Below are 25,511 nucleotides of genomic sequence, written 5' to 3' on the forward strand. Positions count from 1 at the left end.
TGAAAATTTCAATATTATAAAATTCATGGGCAAAAAAAAAATTCAAATAAAGTTAAATTTTCTAATTCATCCCAGATAGAGGAAAAAAATTGCCATTTTCTTTACAATATAGGTTAGAGAAAAATGGTAAACATAACTACATTTAAAAACAAAAACAAACCCATAGTCTTAAAACTCTTGCACACTAACCTGCAGTGTGATAACATTGACATTGGTATCCATCTGAAGATATTAGAATATTGGAAAATAAGCTAATGCTATTATACTTTCCAAGAATACAAGAAAATAGAAAATACTTAGGTCAACTGTAAAGTAAAAGTTTTATTTGAATAGTAGAAGCCAGTTCATATAAGTTAAATTTAAAATATTTGTTATTTCCCCATTTATTTCCTGAAACAAATTGCTCTTTTAGAATAACATAACTACCTAATTATGTTTTATAACAGGTTAAAAGTTTGTTATTATTGCAAGTGTCCAGAAAAAGTCCATACAAAATATCTTAGGCTCTAGCTAACAGGAAATAATTTTTAATTATGCTGCACATGCTATAATTTGAAAGCACGTAGAATACTGTTGGACATTTGTAGAATTGTTTTCTGTATTCAATTTCTGCTTCTTTCAAAATGGCAACAAAAGAGATGCTTTATGCCTAAGAGTGAATAACTTTTATACATTAAATAAAACATTACAGTAAATTTTTTTCCAAAACCATTTTGTAAATGAAGGAATTTCAGAAGTGCCTGTATTTTGCATTTGCTAAAATTTTGATGGGGGATTACCACCACAGAAGAAAAGGGATCTGATAGAAAAGCGAAATTTATAACAAAATTGGAAAGACAGCAGGTAATTCCAGACAAAGGTCCTCTTCAGTTTTTGTCTTAAGCCTCATGGAGCTTGTCATTGTCTTTAATGTCTTTGCATGGATACACAAAGATCACTGGATCTTTCACAATGCATATCCAAAGTGCAGAAGGTTAAAGTTCTCTGAAAAGTTTTCATTTTGGATGATAAATCTTACTTTATCCTCTCCCATTTGAAGTGCAACAAAATGGTGGATTTTATACCAATGATAATTTCCTCTACAGTTGCCAATGTAAAGTTTTCCAAGGAAAATTTGAGGGCAAAGTTTTGGTTTGGATTGCAGTGGGACTGAAAGGATTGAGTCAAGCCATAATCAGGAAATCAAGTTTTGCTATCATGCCCAACAATATTTATGTAAATGTATATAAGATTGCCTGATTTCTTACATTCAAAAGAACTCAAGAAGAATGTCTTCTGGCCAGATTGGGCCAAGTTCCCACTATATCAAAACAATATTGGATTTCTGCAATAAGAAAACATCACCTTCATCAAAAAGATGGATCTGTAAACATGCCAGAAACTAGGCCAATCAAAGATTTTGGGCAATTCTCAAGGCAGCTATTTACATAAAGGGTTGGAAGGCAAAAAAACATGAAATCAGCTGATCAATTACATAGTGATGAAAACAATGAAAAGGTAATATAAAATGTTGTTTGCTTTGTACGCTACTATTTTGTTACTAACTACTGAGTATTCTAAAACAAGTCAATTAACATGTTGATAATTACAGTATTAAAATTCCTGGAGTAATAAATCACATCACAGAATAACTTGTTCTATCTCTGTATTACTGGAATGTGATTAGAATGTTTGTCAGCAGAGACAGACTAGTTTTTGGAACTCAAATTGGCTTGTTCACTATAGTGTAAACAATACCTTGTACAAATTCTTGGAAACAATGAAAACCTTTTGCACTAGAATAGTTCTCAATTCTTGCATTCAAATACTCCCAATATTTAGATTAAAGAAACTTGATTATCAGACTTAGGTAGGTAACTGTAAAAAAAATTTAAACTATACTAGATAAATATCATTGTTGTTAAGATAAAAATAATGAAAACCTGAAAACAAAAAGAAAAATTTAGTTCTATGCAATTCTGGTTTACACAGGTTTTATTGTATATATTTAAAAAAATTTTGATAATTAGATTAAGAAAATATACATGAATATATTAAAAATAGGGGAAAATCCTGACCAAAATTTTTGGGCATGCTGAAAGTTATAACAAGAATAATAGGCCTATCTCTAGCACCAAACAATAGGCAGAAATGTTATTTGGTGTGAATAAAAAAATATGGACTATTATAAAGCCCATTATATCTACACATGAAATATATGAAATAAATTTTTAAAAGTTTTCATTATATGATGATAATTCAAATTTTGTGGGCCCTTGACACTAATAGGGCCCTGGGCCCCCAATCTCTATATAGATCTGCCCCTGTACACAATACATGTATGCTGATGGGATACCACAAGCTTTTGATACAATATGGCCATGTTAAATGCTTTGAATGATGTCATGCGCGCACGCACTTGTTTGGTGTGCGCACCAATGACGTCATGCGCAAACCTCCACAAGAGCAAGCGTTTGAGTTTGTGCAAGCATCACACAGACTTAAAATGACTAGCCGTTAGCTGTCAATGTAAAAGCAAACACAATTGATAAAAGAGTTTACACGTTAGAATAAATTATTATTGGCATATTTGTTCTCATATAAAAATTATATTGACAGTCAAAACTTTCTCTTAAGTATGTGTTGCATGCTACGCAAGCCCAGAGAATTCGCCCCTGTTAAAAATAATAAAGTAAATATTATATTTGAATATTTTTGCAAAATTTATTTCAATCTTTCTTCACATTCTTAAAAAAATCAGCATGAAATGCAGTTGGTTAAATAAATTAGAGTAGGTAATTCAAGTCATTCAAAATTTTATTAATTTTTGAGTAAGCTATTTTTGATATTTAAAAATTATCAGTATATGCATGTAAGCATTCTAATTACTTTTTAATATTAAGGATGATTGAATTAATTGTTGTAAATAAATGCAAAAATATTGAAATTTTATCAATTTAATATGAAGTAAAATTCTGATTGACCAAGACACATGATGTGAGAGGCAGAATAAAGACATTGGCTTTAGTATACTGTATTTAAGTTGAAATGATTATTCAATTAAATAATAAAATAATTTAATTATTATCTCAAAATGTATTGCTATATAATAATTTCTTGATATTTGGTTGCAAATAGATTTGCATTGTCTTTTAATCTTTGAAATAGTACAAAAATTCATGCATATTAATAATACGTCAGTATGAGTAATTGTAAGCATTATTTTCATAAAACATTTTAAAATCACTCTGTACAGTTGTCTTTCCATTAATGTAAGTTGCATTAAAAAAAAATTCTTAATTTTATAACAGTAAAATTAAGAATTTGTAATATTTTTATTATTTAATCAATGTTGACCATTATAAATATTCATCAACTTTTCTAAATTAAAAAAAAATTATGTTTTGCATTGTTTTTAACTGAAGAATACTCAACAGAATTATAAAATTCACACATTTAAGCAATACAATAGTGCATGGGGAAAAAAACATTTATCTAAATAAAGTAATTAGTATTTATCTAGATTTTAAATTGTATTATTATTTGGTCATAAGATTTTTGTAAATATTAAAGTAAAAACTCCTTTTTTAGATCATATTTACAAAGTATGAAAAATCTTTTGCAAGTTTAACAAAACAACTTTTCTGTAATGATGGTAGAATTTATTACTCAAGTTTAAGTTATTTTGTTCCAATGCAATGAAAAATATAATAAATTAATGAAAATCATTAGACTTTCAATATCTTGAATTTTTTAAATATTTATTTATAAACTTTTCCTAAATTTGTTAAAAAAAACTAAAAGGTGACAAAATAAATGTGTTTACAACAAAATATTTGTAAATACATTTTACAGTATAAAAGCAATAAACTTTTACTCAATATTAAATATAATGTAGATGATACAAAAAGCTTTTTAAATTTGATTATGTGATATGTATTTGTTTTTTTCAATGTTCTTGCTAAATATCATAGTTTTAGATTCTAATTTTTGTAAAGTCAGACATTAATATCTAATTATCACATTTCCTTGATTCTAAGATGCACTACAAACTTTAAAATAACTTAAAATTGATGGAAGAAAATTATTATTACCTTTCATTATGTAATAACAAATTATAAAAATAATACTATACCACAGAATAAGTGGTATTTAGCAGCTCTATTTCCATACAGTTTTGCATATACAACTTTAATGCTAAATTACAATGTCATGTTGAAAGCAGTTTAAATCAAGCACTCCTTACCAACAAAGCTTATTTGAACTGCTGATGATTAAGCAGTAGAGCCAATATTGTCTATTGGTGTATAGTGCATTACAATTTGCTCACAGTTATTTTGGGCTGAGAATGTAACTCCATTGATTCTAAAATGCACTGCTATTTCCGACAAGTAAGAAAAGTGCATCTTAGAACTAAAGAAACATCTGACTAGCTTACTTTAATAAAGTGATCAATTCTCCGTACCATATTACATAATGGTGCTAAACAACCTTTAAAACAATGCAGTTTTCAGTTTGCATTGGGACTGAAAAATAATGGTATATACAGTATTTAATATAGTAATTGATATGGCATCTAATCAATGCCATATCAATTACTACATTAGAGATGATTATATTCTAATATCCTACTACATCATAAAGAAACTAATTAGATAGGAAATACAAAACTTAAAAAGAAAATAAATATTAAAATTTTATAATTTAGAATGCTACAGATTTCTTAGTTTTTACTACTAAAACTTTTCTATAAAAATATTTTATGATGTAAAATAGTTTAAATAAATCAAATCTTGAAAATCTGATTATGTATTAAAGTATTAAAAATCTATACTTTGCATCAAATGAAATACTGTAATTTTCTTCATATAATTCATGGGTTGCATGTTTTAAAGTCAATTTTAAAGCAGGCATAGGCTGTATTCTAACAATTTTTCAGGTTATACAGTATATCACTGTGGGTTATAAATCTTATAACGCAGGAAATTTAGATATTCCGATGTTTTTTTGTTTCAATTTTAAGATGAATGATTATTCTAAAAGAGAAAATACTATTGTGAAGAGCCGAGGTTAATGCATGCGCCTTAACCTGTTTATCAGTGATGGTTTCGCACAAACTGCTCACATTGTCTGTAGATGGTGGTTTTTTTTTTGGTGTGCATTCTCCCATGTTTTGGGATTAGCTTGTCAGGTCGAGTGGGAGGATGAGTGAGGTCCTCAATAAAGTGTCGACGATACTCGAGTAAAAACCACCATTAACAAACTCAATAAGAATAAATTTAACGAACAACTATAATCTAAACAAAGTCACAGAAGTCTGATTATAATATCGAGTAATGAGCTGAGTATAAAGGATAAGCTTATTCTATCTACCAAATTCACCGATAACATGGTTTGGGGCGAGAGAGAGTTTACAAGTCGGTAAAGCATCCTACCTCTTTCCCTTTTGCGAGATTGTGGATTGGTTTAGTGGAGATCTTTGCTGGACAGTCAGGTCTGGGAGAGGACATTCTCAATGGATGATTGCCCCAAAGTTTGGGTGCTTCGTCATTATATCCTCCTTAGGCCTGGGAAAATGATTAGGTGATTGGATGTTTTGGAGACGAAGTTGCAGTGTTGGGTCATAAGTGGGCTGGCAATGACAATAAGATGTCTAAACAGGGCAGATAGTGTACTGTTTGATTCGTGAAATGTTAGATTCATCCTGTTTATTTGTTTGAATGTTGACATTCCCATCTTTTAACAATAGATTGTTATAATTTCTTAGCATTTGTTGATGAGAAGGGTAACATTTAATCTTTTCTCTGTGTGATGTTTTCCTAACGATTGCAATTGAGAAATAGGTTACATTTTCCCTAAATTAATGAAAAGTCAGGTCCTGGATCTCACACTATAGTCAAATTCTTAATTTAATCCATTAAAATTTTCAGGAGTAAATAGATGCATTGAACAATTGCATCTTTCATAGTAACATAATAAAATATTTTTATAGATTTTACAATCCTAAAATCATTTAAAATAAGCTGTAATATACAAAATGTATAGAAATATATTTAAAAAAGAAATGCATGTATTTAATAATCTTAGTAAAAAAATATGACAATACAATAAATAGGCAGCCCTACATAAAGATGAAAAAGGCAATATCTAGAGCCTCCTGCTTTCAGGGATGTTGCAAATTTGGTAGTACCGTTTAGTATTTAAATCATCAAATTGGTAATTATTGAAAATTTAATTGTTGTTATATCTTTGGGATTTGCAGAAATATCATTTTAAAAATTGAAACTGATCCTGCTGAAAGCAAGAGAACAATTTAGTATGTAAATTTCTGTACAACTCATTAAATTTTCCAATTCATTATAAAATTATTGCACACATTTTCATTACTTCATTGTGTGTTTTACTGTATGTTTCTGTATTAAATATGTTCATATCATTGTAGACCTACATAAATTTACCACCTATATCTACCCCTCTTAATGGGTCTCAAAAAATAGATTTTGCCTATGGCCTCACAAATCCTAGGGCTGCCTACGGATATTACTATAATTTATCAACGATTTCAACCTATGACGATTTAGCTTTCATTAAATGCTCAATGTTTCTTTCTAATTAAAGCCAGAATTACTGTTTTAATTGATATAATTATTTTAAAAAATTCTCTATAAAAATCAAGTTTTATCTGCATTAAAGTATATCAGATATAATTAACAATTCATCATTAACATATTACACTTTTTTATATTTATGCTATATTGATGATAACTTGATTACTGTACAATCTCCTGATTATTTGCTCTATTCTCTATACAATCATCCCAATTATTTCAAATATTGTCAAACAGGTAGATAATGATATTCAAATTAGAAATGTGTCATTATTAATAAATAATAATTTAAAGATATTTGGGAGAATTTTATTAAAATTTTTGCACAAATTGATTAAACTTCTACACTGACAAAAATTTTCCCGGATTTATTTGATTGTATATGAGATATATATTTTTATTTCTATGTTGTTTACCTTGAATTAGTTTTTCATTACTTTTCTTCTATAAAAATTTGGAAAGATTCATCTTAATTTATCTGTAGTTGAACAGAAACAGATTTAATACAGTATATTAAAAGTTAGTTTGTAGAACAACCCAAAACCCAAATACTACTGTTATTTTTGATGAGAAAAGTTAGCTAGTAAATAGCAGAACGTCTCTGTACACAAGATAAAGGAACAGGAAGGTCAAATACAAAAATAGATTAGGAATTAAGAATAAAAGAAGTCCCTCATTAAAGAAAGACCAATCTAAGTAATTGTCAAAGATAAGAGATGAATAGCATAGATACAAGAAACCCGAATACAAGAAAGAAAAAGAAAAATCAGATTATAAAAAGATTTTAAAAATTATATAACAATTACACACTAATGAAAGAGGTTTCTGTCATTGGTATATGATTACTAAACAATAGTTTATCATCAAATAAATCCAACCTGTGACAAGTCAGATCAGTTATAAATTCATAAAAAAGTGTTAATTAAAAGAACGTATATGAAAATTTGAGTTAAAAAATTTAGAAATAGGAAGATTTTATAAGTAAATAAAAATGTCAGAATTCAAATTATCAAAAAGATATAAAAATGTAATTATTATAACAGACACAAATGCTGAAAATTTTCAGGATACCAATTATTTCCTTATTGTCTCAATTGTCTGTCTAATGACTACTGACAATATACAGATTAAGAAAAAATAAGAATTGATAATTACCATTCTATCAAATTATCTGAATTCCTAAAAACACTGATTTCCATTACTTAATAGTTATCATGTTAAAAGATTAATAATTAATGATAGTAAATAAAAATATATATTCAATATATTTAAGCAAAATATATACAATTTAGTAGAATTAAAAACATTTATACTTATTATGATTCTATTATATAATCAATTCAACAAAATATATTTGAATATTATGTTCATCACTGTTCTTTATACATAAATAATTATACAACAAATCTGTAAATAAATAATTATTTTTATTAAAGCATAATAGAGGGATATGTTTTCACAGATTCAAAATTATTTGCTATTAATTCATATTTTATCTAAGACATACAAAACAAAGAAATATCATTTGATATTTCTAAAAAAAGATACATAAAAAAAGATATCTATCATTACAAATGAGAATCAAAAATTTTGACTCAAAACAGAATCAGTTTTTTGATCTTAAAAAGTGATTCTGAAAAATTTATTCATTATAAAGTATATCTGGATATAAGGTTACTTTAGAAAATTATATTTTACCTGAGTAGAGAGATGCCATACTTGAGAAATTTATATGGTACAAGATACATAACTGTACATATTTATACAAATATATAAATTGAAACTAGATATATATATATATATATATAATTTAAAAAGCACAATTATTCAGTAAATTTATGGATATTTATTTATATATTTTTCAAAGATTTATTGATTGTATATCATAATTTCTGTTATTATTTAAAACTGATATAAAAATGTTTATTGTTAACAAAGCTTTTACTTTTTGTCATCATGATTTAATCCATTTACTTGAGTAGTATCTTCAATGTCATTATTTGGCATTACACAGGTTTTATGATTCCTATTTAAAAAAAAAAAATTGTAAGACAAATTCAAGATAATAGCATTTTAAATAATGTAAATAAGCTCACATTTGTGCTAGAGATCTACTAAGATTTTGAAGCTCAGTAGCATATTGATGAATCGAATTTGGAATCTTTGCTTCTCTCAAACAATGAGATGGACTATTTTCTGAGCATTTCGGTGACTTAGGATTTCGTGATTGAGCATAAGCTGTTAAAGCACATTCTAATCTGAAAAGTATGTAACATTAAAACAAATCTTTAAAACATTATCAATCATTGATGAAATAAGAACTAGTTATCAGGTAATGAATTTACAAACCTATTTTCATTTCATTTAGAATAAAAATCAAAAGTGTGTTAAATATTTTAGCAAATATTTAGGAAAGATTTCAGTAATATACCAAATAAACCGGTTATTATTATTAAATTAAGGTTCTAGAGCAGTGTTTCTTAACCAGGGGTCCGTTGACTTGGAAGGGTAAGAAAAAATAACAACACAAAATTAAGATAATAAGTTGTGTTACTATTTTGTATTACTATTTTATTAGTAAATGTATTACTATTTATAATTTTATGTTATGCATTTATTCCAAGATGATGTCCATGACATTCACCTGACTAGAAAAGGGACCATGGAACAAACGGTTAAGAACCTACAATTTACAAGTTATGTGAAAAAATTTAATATATGTGTAAATAAAACATCTAAAAATGAAATCGCAAAATTAGTAATTAATACATATATTAATAAAAATAAATTTATTTTTACCTTAGGGAATTGAGCAAAGCATCTTGTTGTGATTTTAACATTCCTACTTCTTCACGAAGTTGTTCAATTTCAGAATCTTTATCTTTTAGCTGTTGCTGTAAACGAAATACTTCCTCTTCTAAATTTTCACATTGAGCCTGAAAAATTTAATATTAAAAATTGGATGTATATAAAATTGTGTATTTAGAAAGGTTTTCTATTCAGAAGTAATCAAATTTATTGATTTATTGATACACCAGTATATAGTTACTATATTATTAAAAAATTGTTTAAAATCTTAATATATAATGTAAATTTATTTACTTTATAATTTTGATTTAACTATTCTTTGGAAAAACAGCAGATATCATTTTAGGTTGGTTGGAGTTGAAGTTTGTGGCACAAAGGCCTAGGAGGCCAAAGAGTGCCAGGTCTTTTAGGTCTTAATATGTATGTTCTAGAGTTCTGCATATAGGTTTATTGCCTTCAGATATGCCATTGTAGGTTGAATTTGTCTGTTATCATCTAGTATATTCCATAGAGCTTGGTCATCTGAAGATGTATGTTGTCGATGGTATCATTCTTTGGCTGTTTTATACTAAGGGCATGTCATTAATATATCTCAGAGAGTAAGTGAGGTTTGGCATGTTGAGCATATTGATAACTACCTATTAACAAAGGATACCCAATGTGTTAATCTTGTGTGTCCAGTTTTCAGACAGGCAAGTACTATTTCTTCTTTCTGGTTTTCCTGGTGGCTGGTTGTCTATTTTATTAACTCTGGTTTAATGGTCTGTAATTTATTGTTGTTTGTTCCAGTCTTCTTGCTATTTGTTGTATATGTACTTGTTGATACAGCTGTATAAGTCTTTATAGTAGGGTCTGAAAGTTTGTGCTTGGTTTCTGTTGTCTTGTTTTGCAAGTTTGTCAGCAGTTTCATTTTGTTGGAGTCCAGTATGTCCAGGCAGCCAGTAGAAGACTATCATATTTCCTGCATGTTTAAGATGTTGAAGTAGGTATTGTATGCTGTTGAGTGTTGAGTGGTCTGTTATCCTACAGTTATTAATTGCCTGTAGTGCACTGACTCTATATATATTATAGTCTGTTGTCTGTGGTTGTGTCTGTACATGTTGGAGAGCCATGAAAATTACAAATAAATAAATAAATAAAAAAAATATATATATATATGGGTATAAACTATACTGTTTTATATAATAAGGTGACCAACTATTTTTTGTTCAAAAAGAGTACACTTTGCAAGTATTTCATAGGTGAAAAGAGTACATACTGCACATCAAAGATCAGCCTGGGGATTACGTACACAAATATTGGAGAGATAGATATATCCATCTCTTTTCACAAATGTAATTTTGACATTGTTAGAAAAAGAGGTCTGTAGTATCTATCTATCTCTCCAGGTACATAATACGGCCTCTCAATTGTGCCGGAAACGGCAGCCATATGTGCGCACGAAATTCAAATCACTGTCAAAATAATTTTAAATATTTAATTAATAAAATTAAAATAAAATAATCTTTAGAAATACAAATGAATATAAAATTATACAAATAAGTACTTTCAGAGTACAGGATTTGAAAAGAGTACGGTTTGCGAAAAAAGAGTACAAAACTCAGTAAATGAGTATAGTTGGTCACCTTATATATAACAGCAGTGTAATTTATTGATATTTTGGAAGATATGGCTACAAAATGATTTCCATTTACAACAGATTCTGAACTATTGGTTATCACCACCAATTTTTGATGTTCCAGCAGAAATCTTAATACTTTAGCATTTAACACTGCTTATGATAACCATTAACTGGATTTCTCTTTAACCTTTTTCTCCAGTCAAAAACTATATGTACAGTATAGTGTAGTAATATTGGTTTATGTAAAATGTCCTTTCCACTCACCTACCAGAATTACTAATACTGCTGTTTCTGAAAGTTTTAACAAAATATAAAAAAATTTGCTTCATTTCTGTATTCAAAATTTCAGGATTTGTAGACATTTAAAAAGTTTTTTGGTTACAAATGTATTTTACAAAACTTGTGTATACTTTTTTACATTACAGGTTTTTGTTTGTAAAATGTACAAACTTAATTTTATATGTACCCGTACATGAAATATACATATATTTAGATTTTAACAAGTAATGAGGATCAAAGAAGTGACAGTAAAGTTAGTGACATGAAACAGTCAATAGCAAATCTTGAAGTAGGCATTGCCATCTCCATTGATTTATTCAAACTGAAAAATTCTGGAGACATTAATAGGGTTACCATAATAGTCGAAGGCAAAACATGGACAGGTTTGCATTAAAAGTACTCAGACAGAAGACAAAATAAAAGGAATTTATTCATATTTTTCAATCTAGTAAATGTAGGCATATAGTATAAAGCAGAGGTGGGCAAGCAAGAGTTCAGTGGGAGCCGAAATGTAGGTTTTGCAAAATGCATGGAAGCCGCAGTTCCGTACTGTCGTAGCGGATAGTATGGTGAGGCAGGGAAGGATAGGGTGACCCCCATCCAGGTCAAGAACTTGTTTTAAAGAAATAGATTTGAAATGTCAATTTAATTTATTGCACCAACTTGGAAATAAATTACTAAATATTACATATATATATATATATATATATCAAATATTGAATTTTTTTAATATACATATTTTCACAAAATTGTGGAAATAAAATTGTAAAAATAATAATAAAAAGCAGAAATTAACACTTTCGGCAAGAGCCCATGTAACTCAAAAAGAGCCGCATTTGCCCATATCTGGTATAAAGTTTCAATTTACACTTTCTTTTTGGGGACAGAATAAAATTTTTAAAATAAGAAAACTGTTTTTTCACTTAGACAATACATGCTATCGAATTTAAATAAACCCTTATAACGAATGTGCGCCTGTTCTCTAAGCAATGGAGCTGTTACATTTGCTTATACAATACTGCTGGGTAGCCAACAAATGCAATAATAATTATCAAAAATTTAGCACTTTTTGTCAGATTTAAATCTAAGTGATTATGATTTAACTATTAACTGCGCAATCAGTTGAAAAGTATGGACATTTTCTTTATTTTTTTCTAATTACGAATTGTGACGTCAAGGGTAATTTACTGTATTTTAATTTCGTATTAGGTTAACGATAACGTTCGTAAACGTGTGATAAAACACGTGTTCTAATTAACCCACGTGACTTACTCATTCAATAATTTGCATTTTAATATAACGTAATTTCATCTAAGTGCGCCATCAAACTATAGTCCATCGACGCCAACGTAGCGCCATCTAGTAGAAAGTTTCACAACTATACTAGAATCGTCGATTTTTTTACAATACGCAAGAAAAATTGTGAAGTAAATCACTCATTCTTAGTAAAACGACGGATTTATTAGATTCAATTTAGAACGTATTGAAAACATCGAATGAAATTACACTCATTTCGTTTTAATAAAGATTTATTACAGTAACACCTTAGATAATGATTCGGTTTAGAAATAGCACATATAAGCGGCGAACGGAGAGGGTTGATAACGTAGATCTTCTTAGACTTGCGACCGAAGCAACGGACGGGTCCTCTGTGACCTTGAATAGCTTTGGGGAAAGTCCCCGGACCCAAGGTAGAAAGTACCGGGACGTAAAGTCTCTACCCTACTCGCTGTCGTGCCCTATGCTGTGAAGGTAAACCGAGCTTGTGCGATTTGAGTGGGGAATCTGGTCTAATTCAAACAGGAATGCAAGTGGCAATTTGCTACCAGAATGGGGCTTACTCAAGGAGATCTCTCCCCCTTTTTTTATATCAAAATTTTCTTATTATTAATGTGGTGATTTAAAATCGTTTTTGAATTATATCTTGAGACTTCTTTACTACTCCTCAACATAATTTTCAGTCTAAATGACACTCCTGGTACTTACAAAAGAAATTAAATGTATATAAATGCAATTTTTTTTCAATAGGGAGTTGCAGAATATAAGAGTATGATGCAAGAGCATTGTTGTTAATTGGGTGGAGGCCTCTTTAATTCGTCCTTTTTGTCCTACCTTACCACTTAAGATGCTAGAAAACTTTATTGCCATCGAACTGAGCAATTGACAAGAGAAATAAGACGGACAGATTAGATCCTTGGATCTAGGTTCTCGCTTTAAGAAGTTCTGTCTTGATCCTTTAATGTTTTCTTTTTGGTAGTTTTATTATTTCTACAGACTTGAAAAACTGGAATTTTAAGATGTAAATATCAAGTTGTGTCCTGTTTTGGAATACAGCCAAAAACTGGATGTTAGATTGCTGCATTTATTCGGCGATCTAAGTATCTAATGTTCCAAATCATTTGTTAGAAACTGTTTATTTTAAAACAGTTTCCCATGAATGATTTGGTCTCTAAAGCATTTACCTTGTTTTTCCATAGGCTTTCTTTTTTAAGTAATGTTTTTTAACTTGTATGATATTAATTAGTATTAATTAATATCAATCATCATTTATATATATTTGTATACAACTTTTTATTGTAAATTTTGAATTCAATAAAATTAAATTTAAATTAATTATTAATTATTTTAATTAATTTAAATTAAAAACAAATTTATAATAATTGGGAAAATTTCCATAAATTAAACAGAAGTCTGAAACAACTAACAAACAAAAATATTGGGAATTTGCAGTAATCCCTCCATTTGAAAATTCATTTTAATGCCATTGAGAGATTTTTAAATTTTGAATAATAAACTTTATGGAAATAAAAAAAAATTTTGTGAACTATCATTTGTTATCAGTATCTCTCATATGTACTGATATGTGTATATTTAAAAATAAAAATAAACCTCAGGTAAAACTTTTTTTTATCCCAAAAGCATAAAATACTGTAGTTGAGAATATGGAATAGATCCTTATTTCAAACAACTTTCCACCACTTCATTTACACTGTTTCCCTGAAACCAATTATTCATATAAATGGAGGATTACTGCATTTTTAGGGATTACAAAACAATTTGTTTCAGAAATTTTATTCAATAGAAATATTTCATATTGAGATTTATATTTTTTAAAAACAAATTGGATATGTTAAATACTTGATTTTGTTAATGATTATGTCTCATATCACAAACTGCTTTATATGTAATTATCAATTATCATTAGCCAAAATGTTTTGAGTTGCATCAATTAGTATTCATTCTGTGTTTTAATTTTGGAAAAAGAATATTTTATATCTTCTAAATATTTCTGCATTAAAAAATATTTAAGAAAAATTTATTATTAAATTTCTATTATTGAAATAATACATATATATAAAAAAATCTAAAATCATTAATTTAAAAAACTATCATTAAATAATTTTTTATTATGCAATTTATGATCATATAATAATATAAAATTAACAATCAAGAGTTATTTTTAAAAACAACATTATTTGCATAAATCATAAATAGACAATGCAGTAACTATACAGTATTTGCATATTATAATGAATTGCACTGTGTAATAATTACCACTTAATACACAGCCTTTCCCACATAAAAAAGAGGAAATATATTTAGGTTACTAAATATATTTGATTTCCTTTAGAGGAAATACATAATCAAATCCATTTTTCTTTTACATTTCATATTTGAATGTGCTTCAAAAATCTTTGCAGAAACATATTCAACTAATTAACTGTAAATGATGTATTACAATTGAAGATATTTGATAAAAAGATTTTGGAAAAATTAAAGAACTTTATTAATAACTAGCAAAATTTATTTTTTCTTATTTGTTGTTTTGTATCTTTCTTTAATTTTTAATTTGTTTCAGAATTGAAAAAATATATATATTTTTAGTTCCTGTATGATCTTTCAAAAAAATAAACATTGAAATTGATAGCAAACTTAAAAAATAAAACTAAGTAAAAAGTTTAAAGTTATATTAGAACATTTTTTTTAATGTACAATGCAACTATCATCATAAATCATTTAAAATAGGGATTTTATATTAAAATATTTTTAAATGTAAAAAAAGAAAAAAAAAGTGTATTTATAAAATATATACTTTATGTCTGAGAAAAAAAGTCACTAAACTAGATTACAATTATAATTAATACTCGTATAAAGTTTTAACTTTAAATAAAATTCTAATTTAATATCCATTTGAAATTTATATCCAATTTCATATTTCATGTATATATTTAAACATAAAAACCATGATAAAAGTTTAATATAGTCTTTTGAAAAATATTTACTTTATATTATTTTCAGTATCAGCTTATATTAAAGCTATAGATGTTTTACAGATTTAATTAATGTAGTTTAATATCTGTAAAATGAATTATTAATGAAATTTTGTAATGCTACAAATGTATTGGAAATACAAATCACATTACTTAAAAAATAATACTTAAGTAAAAAAAAAATCTTACTCTGCTTTCTTCAATAGTATCATGTAGTCCTGGTGGTTCATCCAAACAAAAAAATAATCGAACAGGTTTACTGAAAATTAAAAAGGTGTCTTTTATTACTATTATATTAAACCAAAAAATTTAAAAAATACATGGGAAATGATTACTATTTTATAATTTTTTGTTATTTTGCATTCAAATTTTATATGAATTATTTATTAAATGATGGTTATTTTACAAAAGCCATCATATCTGTTAGATAACTCTACTTAAACACAAATCTAGCAACTTAGTTTTTTCTACTTTAGTTTCCAAGCTTCACTTCATTTTATAAATAAAAATTAGTTTTTAGTTCCTTTATAAGTTCAATGATCGTATTTTTTATATTAGTTCCATAGAAAATTTCTGTAGGCAAAAAATGAGTTAGAATATGCAATATGAAAGTTTTTACAAAAACAACAAAGAACACAACCTGATAGTATTATGTGGTCTTCAGATTTTAACAGATATTTAGCAAAATTCTCAGATGACAATTATTTTAAATATTAGGATGGAAGACAAATTCTTTTCTGATATATCTTATAAATTTAAAATCCTTTTAATTTGTATCATATTTGTAGACTAAATAGTTAACTTGAAGAAATCTTTGTTTATTCAGGCCATAGAATCAATGTTTTAAAATATAATTTACACTTAATTCTTTATCAAATCTTATAATTCGAATCATTATTTAAAAATTGTTTGTCGTGTTGTTACCTAAGGGATTCTAGTTCAATTCTAAATTTAAAAACAGTTTTGTTTTAGAGAAAGATTGAAAAAGAAGTAAACTGTATTTATCTGGGAAACGTTTTTTAAAATTTTTATTGAACTATTATTTCCATAAACTTAGTTCAAAGTTTTAAATTAGTATTTTTTAAAATCAGTATATGTAAATATTAAAATCAAATCCCTCTCTTTTCATAATGAGAACTTAAAATTTCTTCAAATATAAAATTTTTGAAATTTTAACCTACAACAGCTTTGCTATGATGAATATATATGATAAGTAATTGTTCTGAATAAAATATACTATTTATTATAGTCTAATATTGGAATTAAATGCTTTAGCAACTATTAATTTATTAAGTGAAGTTTGATATTGTAATTTTAAAATTTGTTTGTTCATTCAACATACATTTGGTTCTTGCAACATCTTAGACTTTTGTAAATAGAAATAGCAAACACACTACTTAACTGCATAGCACACACTAACTTAAAAGTACACAAAACAGTAAGCTTTAACTTTATACTAGTGACAAATCTTATAACAATAAAAATGTCTAGCAGTTTCAGACTGCACAAAGAGGTTACAGGTTAAATATGATAAACTGGTATTAATAATAAAATATGTTTGTATGCAAGTAGATGTGTATTTGAAGTGAAGTACACAGCTAAATAAAAAGTATACTCTTCAATTCAACAATTAATAAACTGAAGGTTCTTTAATCTTTCATTTTGCCAATTTTATTAATAAATGTTCAAATACTATTTTATAAAGTTAAATATTTGTATTTTTATATTAACCTTGGTAAATCTTAACATAACTGACTTTGGTTATAAAGTGATTTTACATAATGAGTTCGAGTTCTTGTACACAATATTTCAAGCTATACAGTTTTAGTAAATACAAAATCAATTTCTATCAATCTATCTTAATACTGATGAGTATTTAATGTTGCAAAATAAAAAAGTTATTTTGTATAATAGTATATCATTCATTATTTTAATATTAAAAAAAAGATACTGTATTTTACAGACTATAAGACGCACTTTTTTCTTCGAAAAATTGCCTCCAAAATTCAGGTGCGTCTTATAGTCTGTAGCATCTTATAGTCCGTAAAATACGGTAATCTGATTTTAATCTAATTTAGCTAGGATTGTAGTATCTCCAAATAAAAAAATAAATTGTTAAAACAATACATTTGAAGTTTCACATTTATTTGAAATGACAGTATTCTATGCTATTTACTTGTAAATTAAAAAATTGAAAAATGTAAAAATTATTATACTATTAAACAGTAACACTAGAGTATTTTACTTAATTAAATTTATATCACATAGTTTCAATGAATAAAATAATCATCTTTAGTTTACTTTTTCTTTTATAACTATTTCTTGACCACTTTATAAATTCTATAAAAAGCTAAACAGAGCATACAGGAAAATTTTAAGTTACAGATAACATCCAATTAAATAAATAAAATTGCTATCTATCTATTGCCATTCATATCTACTTGCTTTAAATTAAACAAAAAATTCTCTAAATAAACCATGACATATACTGAAAACAGTTTTAAGAAAATCTGTAAGTAAAGATGATGACACAAATTTTTAATTAAACAACATCTTGTTTCTGTAAGCATTTCTGTTTAATTTTAATTACCAAGAAAGAAGTTTATTTATTTGGTTGAAAATTATATTTATAGATTATTTATATAAAATAAAATATGCATTTATATTTAATAATTTGCAATAATATTATTTAATAAAAATTTGTATAATAATAATAAAATTTACAAATTACTATAATTAATGCAAATTTTTATTTAAATTTGCATTAATTCTTATTATTTGCAAATTATTTTTAACTTTTTGTCTTGTCTTAAATTTTAAAAAATTTGCTTAAGTTAAAATCTTAAACTGGCTAATAGGAATATACTGTATTTCTAATAACAGCATGTGGTCTATGGCTTTTTCAGCTTGTAATGCACTGTTTATTATTACAGTATATGTAAAAAGCTGGAAGTATAGCATTAAAATCAAAAATTAATTAATGCAATGTTAATATATTTTTTAATTAAAAATTAAATATTTTAAATTTTAGTTAACAATTACTTTTTTAAATTACTATATACTGCTATTGTAAATCTTTGAAATTTATTAAAATACTTCATTCCATATATCCTTGAATTATTTTTAAGATAAAACTTATCACTACATACCTATTCCTCACATCTTTATATGTCAGTATATTTTTAACAAAATTTTGCAATCCATGTAATCGATCTTCAAGAAAACGAGGACTAAAATTATCTCCTAACCATTTTTTAGGTGGAAGAGCAAAATGGATAGAGGGAAATAATTCTTTCAACTACATAAAAATAAAAACGTTTAGAATAATTTTTCACACTGATAATCTAGAGAATTTAAATTTAGAAAAATTTAAAATTACCTTTCTATGAAGACGAACAAAATCAGTATATCTTCGAAATACAAACCAGCTATTTCCTGTTGTTCTATGTTCTACTTGAATTTTGAAAACCTAAATAAATATAGTAGTTTATTTCCAGTTTTCAGTATTTCAGTTAATATTTTTTTAATGTTTACAGTTAAAAATGTTGAGTACATTTCAACAAAATGAAATAAGTAAAATTAAAATAGTTCCTTACAAATTAAATACAAAATTGATAAAACAGTTAGTGCATTTGTCAGGAAATTTTTCAATAAAGTATTTTTTTATAATTAAAAAATATACTATACTACCAGTAAGGCTACTGTTATTTCTTTCATATCTCTTATATAATAGTTTTTGAAATTTGTATTCTTACTTGTTTTGATAACAAGTAAAATGTTAGATTATGATTGAATCAGGAACATAAGAATCAATTTAGACTTATAATTTTTTTATTATATTTACTACATATATTATATTTATTATTACAAGTCTATGAAAAATAATTAGAATAAAAATAAATGTGTTTTGATTAAAAAGATAAAACTGTTTTAATTGATATAAATTACTTTTACAGAATAACAGCTGGAAACAATTATGATGTATTCATAGTTAGATCAGATGACTAGCATGAGGTCATTTCATTAGAATGCATATCTCATCTCTTACACAATTTACTCAAGTGTTTTCAGTGGCATAGCTACATAGTCAGCACCTGGAGCAAGTAGAATTGATACACCTCTTGTTCCTTGGAAGAGGTCTTGCGAAATTTATTTCGAACATTTAATTTAAAAACATATCTAATTATTTTGATTTAAAACCTTACTTAATAACAATTTATTTGAGATTCAAGGCATTTCAACAATAAGATATTCAATTTAATCAATACAAAAATAATCATAAAACAAAATATAATTCTTTAAGTACAGAGTACTTAATATTTACTTCATATTATACAAAGTGTATTGACAAAATGTATGCAACTTTAGTTCAATAACAAATACATAATAATACATAAAACAAACTTAAAAATTGTTTTCTTGCTTTTTTGTTTGCAAATTGGTCAATCACTTTCTCTAGATCAAGTTGACAAGCTATTGTTTTTTCAGTAGCCAGAGTTGCGACATGCTGTTTCTTAAATAAGTTTTGATTAATTTTAGTTTTAAAAGCTTCATTCTGCTGTCACTGTCGTTGCCAGTAAAGTTAAAAAAATGTGTCATGCTGCAATAATGTGGGAGAAGCTACTTGAGGCTGCAGTGTGAATTAAAATTAGTTCAGCAACTTAGGTAAAAGAAATTACTTCTATACACGGAGTATAAAAACACATTTTAAATCAAAGCAGTCAAGGTCCAAAAAACTTGGCAAAATGTTGGAGGGATATGCCAAATTATAACAATTCTGATTCTTCCAGAATATTTTTATCAGATGTTGCGACAAGATATGCAGGTGATAAGCACTTAAAATGTGTATATAATTGTGGAATGGATTGATATCTAACAGTTAATTAATTAATTATTAAATCAAAAAAAATTTTTATAAATGTTTTTACAAGTTTTCATTTTGCTCTTTCTAACTTGGCTCCCTAATGATTCGTGCACCTGAAGCAGTTTGCTCCAACTGCTCCACGGTAGCTATGCCTCTGAGTGTGTTGCACTATGAGTTTGTATTGCAATTGTCTGTTGAGTCTTAATACCTTATCAAGAAAAGTATCTAAGTACTTAATACAGCATCCCAAATATGATTTTGATTATACAAATCCAAGTAGTGAATGAATTAAAAAAAAAAAAAAAAAAGAAAGCTTTATTATTTCAAGATTTTCCTGAATATTTAAACATTTTGAAAAATTGTCCTGGTTTTGAGTGTTTTACCTCAACTTCATTTTTCCCATAAACCATGATATTTTTATTGAGTAAAATTTTATAATGCAACAACTTTTTGGAGTATACATATCACAGTACAGGTAAAATGACTGTATGAAATTGTTTATAATTGAAAATTTTCATGTATAATAGAATATACTCTTCCTGCAAAAATAAAACCATGCATTTATTACATATTGCAATAAATGTATTAGTAATTTATTCATTATTACCAGGAACGGAAGGCAAAATGGCTGAGGTGTTAAGGCATCAGCCTACATGCTGGGGAACCTAGAATCAAATCTGAGCAAACAATTCCAGGAATATTTTGAGAGGTAATATATCCTGGATGGTAGGGGTCCTGGGGGTGCCAAGTGGTGAGGGATGGGGCCCAATGGCCCCATCCCTCACCACTTGGTCACCCTCTTGTGGACCTGGCTGAAGCCACAATGCATATGGAAAAAAAAAACCTCTTTCAGGTATAGAGTTGCTATATGTCCCTATCAGGAAATTTTTCCCAGAATGTCCCAGAGTTTGGCTGTTTCTACCCAAAAATGTTCTGATTTGTATTAAAAACAGTCAAATAAAAATTGTAGGCATTGGCGTCTGCAGATGTCATACATGCATATGCCACCTGTCCTCATATACATACATCTGAAAGTAATCTGTGGCACATGCTTTGTTTTCTGTTGGCCCCGTGTAGTGCTATGCAATGGATTTAAAATTATTAATTCAAATCTATCAAAAGTTAAACAAGTTCGATTGGTTCAACAAATAATAAAAAAGATGGAAAGATTCAAACATGATAAAAAAAAAGTACAAATAAATATTAAATATTCTTTACACACAATTATCTGCTTAAATAAAACAATATGCAATTATTGATGTAAAAAATTCAAGTGAATATTTTTACAACAAACACACAACTAATTATTATTTATGCAAAATTATTTTATTTAAAAATCTTCAAAACCTAAATGTTTGGAATGTTTTAAAAGACCTGGATATATTTTTTAGTAATGCATTTAATATATCAAAGTAAAAAAAGAAAATTCAAAAAATTTCGAAATTTTTTTCTAGGAATCGTTTTTAGAAACTATAGAATTATTAGAAATTTTATATAATATCCTAATTATATTACATAAATTGCCGATTTCATTCGTAAAATGCAACGTAGTTAAAACAAACTCTGAAAACAATCAATAAAAATTGCCAGAATTGACAATTTTTATTCTAATACAAAAACTAAACAACCACAACAAAATCACATAAAAATTACAAAAACAATTTGTCTATAATTATCTACCATAATATGATAAAAAGAAAATTACTGTAAATTCAGTATTACATTCATAATAATGAATTTTTGGCGCGAAATTCAGATTTAAATCTGAAGTGCCATTTATATGCATGCAGACTTCATGCAATTTTTGCGGTACTGTTTGATTTGGCATGGTTAATGAATAAATTATATGACAACATACAGTAAATAATTTATTATTATTATATAATTCGGTATATGTGGGTTTAATCCCTACGTATCGCTTTCTATTGTTATATCGCATTGCGTAGAGTAGATTCAGGTTACACAGAAAATACAACGCTGTTCAAAAACTAAAATTTAACAACAATTTTTCTATATTATTACAAATAATACATAGAATATGATAAGAGTACTTCAGACTCGAAACAGCATATTATTCAAAAATTCAGCATAAATTATTTGAAAGATAATTTTGTAACGTTTCTAGAAAAGTAAAAATAATTACTTTAACAGTTATTACGTTTCCATCTATTAATTAACACTTCATAAATTAAAATTTAAAGGAATATACTGTAACTTACTTAAGTCGTAGTTTCATTGGCTGTCATTATTTAACAATGATTAGAAATAATCAAATCTTATTTTCCATTAAAAATGATATCTATTTCAATTCAGCAATGTATGCTACACATTGAATAATATACCTTTTTTTTTGTACTTTCATCCTGGATGAATGAATTTGCATTTTCCAACTATCCAAATATTTGAATTTTGCGCCAAAAATTCTTATATAGCCTATACCAGTGGTCCCCAACCCTATGCCCGCGGGCACCATAGCGCCCGCCGATCGTTTTACGTGTGCCCGCCGCTGTGCGACCACGATAAAAATAAAATGCTATGTAAAAGTTTTTTCGTTTTTAATGATTAACCACTCAAAAGTAGAAATGGCGTCCAACACAGATAAAAGCACAAAGCGAAATGCGACCGATCTCTTTTTCCCCTCCGCCAAATCTTCACCAACCAAATTTCCCATACCTGAAATGAAATAAATCGGTCCGTTCTGAATATCATAAAATCAAAGTACAGATCACGACTTACAGATGAACACCTTGACGATTGCTTACGACCAGGAATATCATCATACTCTCCTAATTACGAAGCAATGGCCAATGAAATGCAATGCCAAAAATCACATTTACTTTCAGATTTATATTTTTTATAAAGAATTTTTATACTCTGTAGATTTTGTATGCATTGTTTAGTAATTACTTGTTTTGTAAAAATTATTGTTAATAGTCTTGTGTATGTTTTATTACATTTTTGGAATTAAATGTTTTCTGTACATTATGTGTGTGTATTATTAACTATGTCCAAGTATAAATTCACCTTGAAAAAAAAAATGGTGCCCACCGTCCGGCCGGTATTCTAGAATGGGCTCTTATGTACAAAAAGGTTGGGGACCCATGGCCTATACCATTTCGTTGTGTCTCATTTTTTCTAATAATGATTTTTTCTTTTAATTTTGCGACTCGACGCAAAGAAACGGTGATATTTTGAGAAAAAAACGTACATTTTCGTATGTAATCTCAAAGTTCGTGAAAAATTTGGTACAATAATCATTCACTGACTTCTGGCCAATTTTCATCCCATTATCTGACTGAAGCCGATTCACCATACTAATCCTACTATGGCGTTTAAAGTTAAAATTAACTCGTAAAATTCAAATTAACACGAATCGCGAGAACTTATATAAACTGTAAATAGTAAAAAATGTTGCTGCGAAATTTTCCTCATTAGCTAAGCTTTTCAGGTTAAAAAAAAATTTTAAATTCGATTTAATGGAGATTTCTGGTATGTACTGTACAAGTACAGTATTTATTAGTATTTATTGTTTGTAAACACCAGAGGGTGAGCATCCGGTAAAAAATTCGAATACACGGTTCACAAAAATTATTGCAAAAACGCAAAATCCTTCGGTCGCACCTGTAGGACGACCTAGGTTTTTGAAACAGTGAAAAATTAATAAAAACCTTATATGCGAGTAAATACGTTAATTGTAATCCTATCTATCCTGCAAAACAGGTAAAGATAAATTCTTGGATCAAATGGCACAGTCTATTAATATCACACACATGAAGCAATTGGTCAACTCAAAACTTAAGAAGGTCAAGTACATAATTTATTTATTACAAAAGTAAAATAAAATGATAAATTGCATTAAAATTCTAGCGAAACTATCCTTGTATGCAATATCCTTCTTTTCAAGATAATTTCATTAGTATTTTGTCATACTAATCATACAAAAACATCTTATGTCAGTGAATGTTGCCGCAATGTTCGGAAAATAGATAAATTTAATTTTCGTATTTAAACTTAATCTTTGAAATGATTAGTTTATATATATATATATATATAATTTTTGATTTCTATCTATCTAACAATTTACGCTGAATTGCGTCTTACTTCACAAGGAAAACTACAATATAATAAATGATTACAAAGCGTAAGTTAAGAGAGAAATTCAAGGCTGGGATATACAAGGAAATTCTAGTAAAAATGGTTGGTTAACTTCAATTCTTCGAAACTTAAGTGGGCTTTTCTTAGTTCCTATTTCAGAGAAAAATTAGATTAAAATTTTTAAATGAAATCTCGGATTATTAATAACCATCTCTTGTAAAACCTCAATAGTATAATTGCGTGGATAATGTAATGCAATGAATTATTTGGCACCACAAAACACATCAAATATATTACAGAAGAAAAAAAATGAATATCATAATAAAATAATTCTTTATAATAATAAATAATTCTTTAATAAATTCTTTATAATAAATTTATTTAAATTTAGTCATATATATATAAAAAAGCAATTTACTAGACAAAATTATTAAATTCTTATTTGTATAAAACAAAATCAGGAATTTTGTAATTTATCACAAGTTATATTTTCCTTGTAAATACATCATATCATTTGGCACGACTTTTAATGCTGCCTAAAAACGAAATTTCGGAATTCACTCATTTAGTTTGCATTAAAAACGATTTTATTATTATGTAGTTAAAAAAAAAAAAAACTATCATTTATAATTATTATTCTTGAGGAATTTTTGAAATTTGGAACGTTTTTTAATTTAAAAATTTAAATAAAACAAACCGTTCATTTTTCATATAAGAGGTTTTTTCCCAGAATCTTGTTTTCTTTTTTAATTAAAAATGTTCCAAATTCCAAAAGTTCGGTTAGAAAAGAAGAAAGTCTTCTGTAGAAGCCTGATGCTGACCCCTGAATATTGCCGAAAACTTTTGCATTCTCGTTTACAACGCTGTCACTGGTGAAAATGTATAAAAAGGTCAATTTGGTCGTCACTTAAAAAAAAAAAAAAACAATCTTTTATAATTACAAGTTTCACTTAGTGTTATTTATGTAAGGAGTATAAAAGTTTATA

General features: G+C 27.0%; 1 protein-coding gene across 4 annotated transcripts in view; it reads right to left on the bottom strand.

The window, feature by feature from the left end:
• Nucleotides 1–7,997: 7,997 nt before the first annotated feature.
• Nucleotides 7,998–25,511, bottom strand: part of LOC136982920 (sorting nexin-16-like) — a 32,876-nt gene continuing 15,362 nt past the window's right edge. For all 4 annotated transcript variants that reach the window (XM_067279492.1, XM_067279491.1, XM_067279493.1 and 1 more), the window contains 6 exons: nucleotides 18,946–19,035; nucleotides 18,716–18,864; nucleotides 15,756–15,825; nucleotides 9,387–9,523; nucleotides 8,684–8,845; nucleotides 7,998–8,613 (listed from right to left, as the gene is read on the bottom strand). In XM_067279492.1, the coding sequence (XP_067135593.1) occupies nucleotides 8,529–8,613; nucleotides 8,684–8,845; nucleotides 9,387–9,523; nucleotides 15,756–15,825; nucleotides 18,716–18,864; nucleotides 18,946–19,035 (693 nt within the window). In that variant the 3' untranslated portion in view covers nucleotides 7,998–8,528. The remainder of the gene's footprint in view (nucleotides 8,614–8,683; nucleotides 8,846–9,386; nucleotides 9,524–15,755; nucleotides 15,826–18,715; nucleotides 18,865–18,945; nucleotides 19,036–25,511) is intronic.

This window comes from Centruroides vittatus, unplaced genomic scaffold, assembly GCF_030686945.1.
Source record: "Centruroides vittatus isolate TY-2023 unplaced genomic scaffold, ASM3068694v2 contig_874, whole genome shotgun sequence".
Lineage (NCBI taxonomy): Eukaryota > Metazoa > Arthropoda > Arachnida > Scorpiones > Buthidae > Centruroides > Centruroides vittatus.